The sequence below is a fragment of the Hylobates moloch genome, unplaced genomic scaffold (genome assembly GCF_009828535.3).
Source record: "Hylobates moloch isolate HMO894 unplaced genomic scaffold, HMol_V3 SCAFFOLD_9, whole genome shotgun sequence".
NCBI lineage: Eukaryota > Metazoa > Chordata > Mammalia > Primates > Hylobatidae > Hylobates > Hylobates moloch.
This window is the reverse complement of record NW_026652284.1, coordinates 23,900,285-23,911,559: the sequence shown is the minus strand read 5'-3', so window position 1 is coordinate 23,911,559 and position 11,275 is coordinate 23,900,285. Positions and strand designations below refer to the sequence as shown.

At 51.7% G+C, this 11,275-nt stretch overlaps 1 protein-coding gene across 5 annotated transcripts in view; it reads right to left on the bottom strand.

Moving 5' to 3' along the window:
• The window catches only part of MAN1C1 (mannosidase alpha class 1C member 1), a 182,833-nt gene that overhangs the window by 21,434 nt on the left and 150,124 nt on the right, over positions 1–11,275 (bottom strand). For all 5 annotated transcript variants that reach the window (XR_009214830.1, XR_009214831.1, XM_058443971.1 and 2 more), the window contains 2 exons: positions 8,542–8,659; positions 3,305–3,398 (listed from right to left, as the gene is read on the bottom strand). Coding sequence is in view for 3 of the 5 variants with exons in the window: in XM_058443971.1 (XP_058299954.1) it covers positions 3,305–3,398; positions 8,542–8,659 (212 nt within the window). In the remaining 2 variants the exon portion in view is untranslated. The remainder of the gene's footprint in view (positions 1–3,304; positions 3,399–8,541; positions 8,660–11,275) is intronic.

Sequence of the window (11,275 nt, the reverse complement as noted above, 5' to 3'; positions counted from 1 at the left end):
TGTGAGGGGAGTGTGGATGTATGTGAGGGGAGTGTGGGTGTGTGGGTCTGTGTGTATGGCGGATATGTAATGTGTGTGCGTCTGGGAGGGTGCGTGGGGTAGTAGGGGTATGTGTGTGTGTGTGTGTGTGTGTGGTCTTCCCCAACACTGCGAGGCAGGCTGGGAGAAGCACAGGCATAGGAATGAGAAGACATGGCTCTGCATTAGCTCAGGGTGCACCGCCGCCCACTCTGGGCCTTGGTCTCCCCATCTGCAGGTGTGAAGGGGGCACGAGCTGGTGTCCGTGAGCCCCAGAGCAGAGGCAGGCTCTGCTGCTTCCTGACCGTGCCAATGCGCTCGTCACACATGGCAGCAGGAGGCTGGGCCACAAGCCTGGAAATCAGCCGATCTGATGCCAGGGAAGCTGCCAGGCTGCAGCTCACACTCCTGTACCTACCAATGAGGTCTGGACTTGCCACTTCCCTCCCACAGAAGAAAGTGTGGGATTCAGGCAGTGGACAAGTTACTCGGGTGCCGCACCGGGGGCTGGTGACCTCTCCTCGGCAGCTGTCAGGGGGTTGGCCTCAGGGTCATCTCATTTGTGTTGGGCACCATCGGGGAGCCTGGTGGATTTATCCTGGATGTGAAGTCTTAGCAGTAGGACGGTCTTGGGGCTCCCGTTACCGCTGAAGCTCGGTTTCCAGGAGGAGTGGGAAGCCAACAAGAGCGGAGGCCTAGGTAACTGAGATGCAGTCCTAATTCCTCCTTCGCTTCTCTAGGCTGCAATTTCTGTGGTTGCAAATGGGCTACACAGAACCTGCCTGTCCTGCCTTCAGGCTTGTTCTGAAGATTGAAGAAGAGAAAATGACGTGCGTGCACTTAAGCTCATGCAAGGTGGTAACGCTATCGTGTGCTAAACGAATACGTATGCACCAAAAAAACCCCAACAAAAAACCACAGGAAACCTGAGATGAACCCGGGCACAAGGGCCAGGGGAGGAGGAAGGCAGACGTTTGGGTGAGCTGGGCATTATAACCCCCTCTGCTCTTTAGCAGGCCGAGGGCTCAGATTTTACTAATAGGAAACAATTTCCCATATATATGCGACTGACTTTGCTCAGACCTGCAGCCCCTGGCACAGCCTGAGAAGAAAATTATGCTTCCCGGCAGGGGCTCCCTTATAATTTGCCAAGGTCTAACTGTTGAACTGGGAAGCCCACACCCCTCTCAGCCCTTTTCATGGATTCTGCTGCCTTGCCCTGGAGCAGCTCAGAGGGGTTTATCTCCTTACCCAGTCAGGTCTCGCAATTAAAACCAGCAACTGTTACCGAACTGCCTCTTCCCGTGGCCATAATCTGCAATTCAAGCTTCATTTTCTCCCCGTACTTTTGGATTCGGCAGTGTGTTTTGGTTAAAGATACTTTGAGTTTCTGTAAGTGGTTTTTACAGGAGGCCACTTGGGGTGAGGTCATCACTGGGGGAAATTCCTGGGTGGGGGTTTCTGGGGGAGGCTCAGGTTGGAAGGAAAGGCATCAGCTGCTTCGCCACAGTGTCCCCAGTGCCGCCTCTCTAGGCCCCGCTTGCATTGTTCCCTTTTGGGACAACTTGAATCATCTTTGGAAGATGGAAGTGAAATCTGTTTCCTGCAGCCTTTGACCGTTCTTCCTACGCCCCTCCATGGCACACAAAGAATGCGTCTCACTCTCTTCTTTCATTTTGCAGGACAGGAAACCAAGGTTGAAGGAGATACAGTGAACTCCCCCCTAAGCCATGCAGTCATTAGACTCATACCCACTTTGCCCCTGAGTCTTCGCTGATGTCCCAAAAACTGGGTTGGAGGCAGGGGAAAGGGAAGGGGCCCTTGTTTGCACAGAGACAGTGGGGGTGGGGGCTCTGCCAGGTCTTGGGAGGCCCTAGAGGCAGTGCCCATAGAACCTGTCACTGCCAATTCCGGCTGACCATGACATGTGACCAGGGCCTGCCTCTGCTTCCCAGAGCTGGGCTTCTCAACAGGCATGCACATTCCAGGGGCCTGGGGGACTTGTCCACACTCTCACACCTAAGCGACCCCAAGCCCCATTCTGTTGCAGTGGGTAGGGCTGGGGGCTTGTGAATGATGTTCCATGGGTGACTGGCTATTATCTGGCTGGGAAACAAGTCTCTGAACAGAGAACAACTGAAAACTCTGGGACTGATTCTTGTAGGTCTAAGATGTACAGGTGAATTCATGATGTCTTTTGGTTTCTTTTTGGGATGGAGTCTCACTCTGTCGCCCAGGTTGAAGTGCAGTGGTGCGGTCTTGGCTCACTGCAACCTCCGCCTCCCGGGTTCAAGCGATTCTCCTGCCTCAGCCTCCTGAGTAGCTGGGACTAGAGACATGTGCCACCACACCCAGCTACTTTTTGTATTTTTAGTAGAGACAGGGTTTTGCCATCTTGGCCAGGCTGGTCTAGAACTCCTGACCTCGTGATCCGCCTGCCTCGGCCTCCCGTCAGGTGCTTGGCCTGAATTCATGATTTCTACACTGTTGTACGGTTTTTTTGTTTGTTTGTTTTGTTTTGTTTTAAATTAAAGTTGGAGCCAGGCGTGGTGGCTCACGCCTGTAATCCCAGCACTTTGGGAGGCCAAGGTGGTTGGATCATTTGAGGTCAGGAGTTCGAGACCAGCTTGGCCAACGTGGTGAAGCCCCATCTCTACTAAAAATACAAAAAAAGTAGCCAGACATGGTGGCACATGCTTGTAGTCCCAGCTACTTGGGTGGCTGAGTCAGGAGAATCACTTGAACCTGGGAGGCAGACGTTGCAGTGAGCCGAGATTGCACCACTGCACTCCGGGCTGGGCAACAGAGCAAGACTCTGTCTCAAAAACAAAACAAAACAAAAAAAATTGAAGTTAGAAGTGGGAAGCCTGATCAAAGAGGCTTGGAAAGGATGCCTGGCCTCTCTTGGAGCCACTTCTAGAATGGATGACTCCACCTGGGACCCTCCTGAGAACCTGGGGTATAATGCAGGAGGCTCCTGCAGCACCGTAAGAGATGGAAGGCTGCGCCATTGATGGGGCCGGAGAAGGTGGGGTGTGGAACGCACAGGGCATGCCTTCAGTAAACAGCAGCCATCACATCCGGCACTGCAGCAGCAGATAACCACAGGCAAGCCCCCAGGATGTGTGGGAAGGCAGGTGGTGTCCAGGGGCACCGAGCGAATGCCTTGCTGGCTGCACGGCTCTGACAGACACATCCTCACTCAGCCCAGGGGCCTGGCAGGGTCTTCCTAGGAAGCCTGGGAAGGAACCCGCTGAATAAGGGGCAGTGGCGTCTCTGTACTCACGTTGCACCCAGTTCCCACTCACTGGGCTGAGGAAGTTGGGGTAGAGGCCAAAGGGCTTTTCGATCTTCCTGAGGACCTTGCGGATATTCCTGACCTGCCAAGAGACGGACACCAGGTGAGCCTTCGTGCTTCCGAAGAAGCCGACTGCATCCAGCCTGCTGAGGATGGGAGGCAGCTGGTTCAGATGCACGGAGGAAACCTTATGAGGAGGCAGGAAGGGAGAGCTGCCCGACAGACCGCAGGCTCCAACCCGGGGGTGGTGACGTGGCCTTGCCCTGGTGCCACGTGAAGGGTGTGGTGGGGCCTGATCCATAGCCTCTCCACTGACTGCTCTGCCAGGTGCCTGGACAGTCTCACCCCAGAACCACTGCCTGGCCGACTCCTACCCCACCCCACTCTCAACACTTCCTCATTGCTTGCTGCTTTAGGGGTCCTTTGAGGGATTCTTTTGGGGAGGGTTTTTTTTTTTTTTTTTTTTTTGAGACAGTCTCACTCTGTCACTCAGGCTGGAGTGCAGTGGCACGATCTTGGCTCACTGCAACCTTTGCCTCCCAGGTTCAAGCAATGTTCGTGCCTCAGCATCCTGAGTAGCTGAGATTACAGGCCTGTGCCACCATGCCTGGCTAATTTTTGTATTTTTAGTAGAGACAGCGTTTCACCATGTCAGCCAAGCTGGTCTCAAACTCCTGACCGTTTTTTTTTTTGAGACAGAGTCTCACTCCATCACCCAGGCTGGAGTGCGGTGGCGCAATCTCAGCTCACTGCAACCTCCGCCTCCCGGGTTCAAGTGGTTCTCCCGTCTCAGCCTCCTCAGTAGTTAAGACTACAGGCATGCACCACCACACCTGGCTAATTTTTGTATTTTTAGTAGAGATGGGGTTTCGCCATGTTGGCCAGGCTGGTCTTGAACTCTTGACCTCAAGTGATCCACCAGCCTCGGCCTCCCAAAGTGCTGGGATTATAGGCATGAGTCACTGTGCCCGGCCTAGGGAGGGTTCTTTTAAAGGTGGGGTTAATTGACAGTAGCTCATTTGTTAGCTTTAGGTAAAATTGCCTTGTTAATAGGTCAAAAATGGTCAAATCCAGCAATCCCACTATTGGGTATATATCCAAAGGAAATGACATCAGTATGTTGAAGAGATTATCTATATTCCTGTGTTCATTGCAGCATTATTCAAATAGGCAAGATGTGGAATCAACCTAAGTGTCCATCAACAGATGAATGAATAAAGAAAATGTGGTATAGCCAGGCATGGTGGCTCACGCTTATAATCCCAGCACTTTGGGAGGCCAAGGGAGGTGGATCACTTGAGGCCAAGAGTTTGAGACCAGCCGTGGCAACATGGTGAAACCCCATCTCTACTAAAAATACAAAAATTGGCCAGGCATGGTGGCACAGGCCTGTAATCTTAGCTACTCGGGAGGTGGAGGCACAAGCACTGCTTGAACCTGAAGGTAGAGGTTGCAGTGAGCAGAGATGGCGCCTTTGCACTCCAGCCTGGACTCTGTCTCAAAAAAAAAAAAAAGAAAAGAAAATGTGGTATAGTATGGGCTACGGGTGGTGGCTCACTCCTGTAATCCCAGCATTTTGGGAGGCTGAGTTGGGCAGATTATTTGAGCCCAGGAGTTTGAGACAAGCCTGGGTAACATGGCGAAACCGTCTCTACAAAACAAACAAATTAGCTGGGTGTGATGGCACATTCTCATAGTCCCAGCTACTCAGGAGGCTGAGGTGGGAGGATTGTTTAAGTCCAGGAGATTGAGGCTGGAGTGAGCTATAATCGTGCCACTCCACTTTAGCCTGGGCAACAGAGTGAGACCCTGCCTCAAAAAAAAAAAAAAAAAAAAAGAGAAAAGAAAAGAAAAAGAAAATGTGGTATACACAATGGAATATAATTCAACCTTAAAAAAAGAAAGAAATTCTGTCATTTGCAACATGTATGAACCCAGAGGATATTGTGTTAAGTGAAATAGGCCAGTCCAGAAAGACAAATACTTGATCTCACTTACACGTGGAATGTAATAAAGTTGAACTCATAGAAGTGGAGGGTAGAGGCTGGGTGCAGCGGCTCACGCCTGTAGTCCCAGCACTTTTGGAGGCTGAGGTGGGCAGATCACCTGAGGTCAGGAGTTCGAGACCAGCCTGGACAACATGGTGAATCCCGTCTCTAATAAAAATACAAAAATTACCCAGGCATAGTAGCGGGCACCTGTAATCCCAGCTACTCGGGAGGCTGAGGCAGGAGAATCGCTTGAACCGGGAGGTGGAGGTTGCAGTGAGCTGAGATCGTGCCACTGCACTCCAGCCTGGACGACAGAGAGAGACTCCGTCTCAACAACAACAACAACAAAAAGTAGTAGAGGTAGAGAGTAGAATGGTGGTTACCAAGGGTTGGGGAGATACTGATCAAAGGATATAAAATTTCAGTTAGGAGGAATAAGTTAAAGAGATCTATGGTATAAGACATGATGACTGCAGTTCATAACAATGTATTGTATTCTTGAAAACTGCTTAGTGCTAAGTGTTACTAACTTAAGTATTCAGAATGCTTAAGTATTCTGGCCATTTAAAAAACAATAAGTATATAAGGCAATCAAAAAAAGGTCCAATATTGGCAGTTTCATATGGCCCAATCTAGTAATATGCTATTTTATCTGATACCCTGGAATTATTTCAGGGGAGAGGCTTGGGCTCCTGAATAACCCTATGCCCTAACAGGCATTTCAGGGTTTTAATAAATATAATAATAATTATAAAAAGCAGTAACAGCTGTTATCCTTTTTCAGTTCCTTTGAGCCAGATCTGTTATATACATTATCTCCAACCCTCATAACTGACAAGGGATTATCTCAGTGTAACAGACAAGAAACCTGAATCTCAGAGAGGTCTAGTGACTTGCTGATGGCCACCTGGTCCTTAAGTGGCAGTGCCAGGACGTGAATGAATTCTGACAACACAAACCATACATATTCCTGCCCGACACAGGGCAGCACTGGGCCAACACAGATCAGGGCGGTGACCACGGAGCAGAGGCTGCCCCAGCTGGAGCAGAAAGAGGCTGGGTTTGCAACCTTTGGGGCTATGAAGGTGAGAAGTGGACTTAGGAGGGCTTTATCCATAGTGCCTGCTCTCCAACAGTGGTTGAATCCCACTTAGCACATCCTAGCCAGCACAAGACCCCTTGGGACCACACTGTCTCATGTTGATAGAGTTATGTGTGTACGGGGCCGGAGTGTGGGAGAGCCACCTTTCTGCAGGCAGACCTTCCTTTCCAGGTGACAGCACTTGGCTTTGCCACGTCAGATTTCATATCCATTTATGTTAACGAAGTCCATTACGGGGACAGGAATGTGCTTGTACCTGCGTTACTCTCGACTGTCCTGGTGGTGAGCAGTGAAGCAGGCTAAATTAGCTCCCCTGGAGGGTGCGGGCGCTTCTAGAATTTGGGCCAATTTGTTGACTGCCAATAATTGCCTCTGTGGGAGGCATGATTGGGGGATGAAAATAGCCAGAGTATGTAAATGTAGAGGAGACAGAGATAGACAGATGGACTCTAGAGCAAAAGCCTGCAGCCTGCTCTATCGATCTGGTCTGGAAGGAGCCAGCACGTCCTGGGCTTGAATCACGGCTGTATCACTGACCAGCTGGAAGGCCCAGGGCAAGCGACTTGACCTCTCTGAGTCTTAGTTTCCTCTTCTGTAAATATGGGAACACCAGGAAGACCCAGCTCATAGGGTTGTTGGGAAGAGTAGAGCCATCACAATGTGCCCAGCACATAGCTCAGGCAGGGGTAGCTATTACTCCAGAATAACCAGGGACTGGAGTGAGCTCCCTGTCCCACTCCATGCGGAGCTGGTCAGAACCTTCCTAGAGGAGTCTGATTTAAGAGCAATGGAAACAGGGAGGTTGGGGGGTGGGACTTGGAGGTGGGAAAGGATCAGAAAATACAAGCTACCAGGAAGTGCGGTTGAAACTCATTCCACGAACTTTCAAATGGGGGAGTTTCAGGGAGGCAGAGTCCCTCTCAATGTAAGGAAACCACTTTTGAAGGAAAGGCTGCCAGGAGGACGGACTGTTTAAGGGTGGCAGTGAGCTCCTTGTCAGAGAAAGTAATCAAGAAGAGGCTGAACAGCTCTTCTTGAGCTTCTTAAGGACACTCAGGTGGACTCCTACATTGAGTAAGTAGTGGTCCCAAACCATGCGTCAAAAAGCACATGAATGCGTATTAAAAATGTAGATGCCTGGCCCTGGAGTGAAGCCCAGAAATCTGTTTCCTCACAGCTGCGCCAGGTGATGCTTTGAGGCTGGATGGTGACATGATACTGGGAGCCATCGGGTAGCTATGGGAATCTGATCATCTCCCAGCTGCCATGCTGGGAGCCGTGGTGTAGAGAGTGGGAATCTATCAATCATCTCCCAGCTCCCGTACTGGTCTAAGAGGCGGGCATTCCAGGGGGAAGACAAGACGTCGGGAGTGGCGCTGCCATAAAGTTCTCCTTGGAGGGCTCTAGAGGATGGGCAGGGCTTCCATCTCCCCAGGCAGCCCTCAGGGAGGGACCGTAGCTGCTGGAGCCTGAGTGCCATCTGAGGAAGGTGTGAGCACTTCCCTTCTTTGGATTTAAGGTCAGACCTACAGCGACACTTCTAGGTAGTGGGGACTGCCCAAGGCCGGTATGTGCAGCTGTCAGGGCTGATTGGTGCTCTCAGCTTCCCGCATGGCCTTAAACAGCAGGAATGAACAGTCAGGGCATCTGCCATGGCAGGGTATTGCCATGCCAGCCTGCTGATGGCATGAGCTAAACAGGCATAGGGAAGAAGGCAGGCAGATGTCACATGGAAAAGCTAAATGTCTCTGGAAAGGGGACTTCTGCAGTGGGTGGCCAATTCCTGCCAACGCAAGGTGGTGCCTAGATTTCAGTTGCACTTTCTCCAGATTTCACATATGGGTGGTTGCCACTGAGCTGACGCAGACCAGTGAGAACCTTTTCCCCGGCAGAGTCTTGTCTCTCCCTTTCCCTCTGTAGAATCTTATTGACTGCGTGCTCACCTTCCCTGCCACCTGGCGTTGGGGTATAGGTAGCTACTATTTGCTATCTTAGCGGTAGCCTGGGCTCCCGGGCTCCCCACTGCCCTCCTGCTGATCCATGAGGGAGGACCCACTCGCCTCCGAAAACCCTGTGGCAGCCGCACGCTCATCCCGCTGCTCCGCAGGAAGAAGGGTGGGGAGGAGACTTGCCTTTTCAGCGAAGACCTGGTTGCCAGAGAGCTCAGTGAGGTGTAAGAATTCCAAGTGCAGGGATCCGAACTCTGCCAAGATGCTGCTGCTGCCGGCCGTGGCCCAGCCCCAGCTCCCACTGAAAAGACAGAAGCAGCCCCCGTCATCCCCCCGCTGGCCAGGCTGGCTCCTCTGCTGAGGGTAATAGCAGCTGCTCGGTGGGGGCACCTACTATGTGCCAGGCATGGAACCAGGAGCTTTCGCCGTACAATTTCAGTGAATCCTCCCTGGCCCCATGTCCTGATGAGGACACCGAGATAAAGTGACTCACTGAAGGTCATTTGAACCCAGGCCTGTCTGACTTGGAATATTTTTTGTCTCCATCATCAAGCAACCCCTGTAAGACTTGGGGGCTCGAGACCTGGTACAAGAGTTATGCTGAATTTACAGATGATGTGGATAATGCTATCAGGGACCACAAAGTCCCCACAGAACACTCAGTTGCTGTCCTCTGACTGAAGGCACCGGATGGCTCACAACCATTGGTGGTTCTGCATGTGGAGGATAAACAGTGCTGTGATTCGGGTGCAAATGGGACCGATGAAAAGCAGAGACCCCGCCTAGCTCTTTCCCTCTCCCAGCACACTGTCAGTGCTGCCCAAGGACACGAAATGGCCCCGGCCTGGAATTTCACGGAACCTACATGGGACAGGCAGGGAGCTCTGGTGTGACCACACATCTGGAGCTGTGTGCTTTCAAAGACAAAGAATGCAGAGGCAAGATCCTGGTTAATGCTCACAGCTGCCCCTTTTGCAAATGGGGTAAACAAGGCACAGGACAGTGATGTCCCCTGCCTGAGATCACACAGTAATTTGAAGAGCTGGGACCCAGAGCTGGCTCTGATGCCAGAGCCTGTGCTAACTGCTGTGCAGCTTGCTTCTCTTTCGATCGTAGGATAGGGAACGAGGACACTGCCTTTCCAGGAGCATTCACTTAAAGTCTCCCTGAGATCTGGAGCCAGAAGGTGCAGGTTCAAGTGTCGCTCAGCTGGAGACCTTGGGCAAACCACTTAATCCTTGAGTGCCTCAAGGCACGGCGAAGGTGATGCCTCCATCTCCTAGGTTCATGCCTCCTCCTTCCTGGGCTTTTGTGGGGATAAAGAGGAAAAGAGGGTGCAGAATGGGGGTGGTTCTGGGCAAACTGCCCCACCTCCCTGTGCCTCAGTTTCCTCATATGTATCATGATTATCTTTCCTGTGGGATATTTAGGACAACCAGGGGCACAGGGTCTCTGCAGGAAGGCTGTGGTGGACAGAGGTGGGGCAGAGCAGGGTGGAGTGACCTCCTCCCATTTGTAGAGGCTCTGAGGTGCAGTTAGTGTGGAGCAGGTTGAGCGACTGGCTCTGCCAGGGGCACTCTGCTTCCTTGCTGCTGGTCGCACTGCCCTCCCAGGAACTGGCCCCTGTCTGCCCCTCCATCTCCATGGACAGGACTTAGGAAGGCAGGCGTAGGGGTGTGGAGGTCACTGTCACTTGAGGGGTGCTGCTTTTCCTGGGGTAGGGCTGGGGCTCCCCTGATGCTGCTGTTCTCTCTAAACTCCATTCTTGGGGCTGGATGTGGTTTCTGGGAAAGTAGGGACACTTACCAGCCTCCCAGCTTCTGGGAACAGATGGAGGGCTCGGGTTTTGAGATCTTTGGGGTCAGGTGACCTCAACACATATAGAGACAGCCACCTTCATCCTGGCTTGGGGCAGGGGACAGTGGGGGAGGGATGGGTTGCACAGGAGGGGAAACTTGGCTCCTGATCTGAATAAACAAAACAACTTCCATTTATTGAGCCACTATAGTGTGCCAGGCAAGGGGACAAGCAGTTTGCATCATTACTTTCATTGAAAGCCCATAACGTAAAACATCATTCATACCCCTATGCAAAGGAGGAAACTGAGGCTCACACAGGGAAGTGAAGTGTTCGAGGTCAGAGGTGGAAGATGATGGAGACAGGATTCAAACAAGTCTGCTGGGCCTCCCACCCTAAGATGGCCCCGCACTCACCCAGAGGGAAAGAGAGAGCTGCCATCCTGGCCCATCTCTGTCCCTCTTCCCCCAAGGCTAACTGAGACCTCTCTCCAGCTTGTGATCTCAGTAAGTCTCAGAGAGCTTCCTGAATAATTGATTCTTCCTGCATTCTTAGGGAAGTTTAAGGTAGGACAAAGCCACCAGCCCTCCAACTGTCTTTTGTTCTCCTTTTCCCCCACATGGGCCTCTCCTTCCTCTCTCCCACCCCCACACGCTCACCCTCCCAAGTGGGCTTCCTGTGTGGTGACAAATAAGCTGGCCCGGGCAGAGGCAGGCAGGTGGCTGGGTGCCTTTCCTCCCCTGCCCAGTTTCCAACGCTGGCTTCTCCGGGTCCCAACAAGGTGACCTCGGGCAGGTTGGTTAACTTCCCTGGAACTCACTTTCCTCATCCCTTAAGTGACAGCACCCACACTTCATAGAGTTATTGTGAGGTATAAATTATGCACGTAAGTATTGTCATTTTTATCATTATGTAATTATGCACATGCAAATGTTGTTGTTACTAAGTTTCTAATCTGTGCCAGGTGGTTCTGGTGGTTCTTATTTTACCTTCACAACCAACTTCGGAGGTAGATACCATTATCTTTATTTCATAGAACGAGGGCGAGGCCATACAGTAAGTGGTAGAACTGAATCCAATTCCAAATCCTAGGTGTTCTGTGCCCCAAATGCATCTGCTC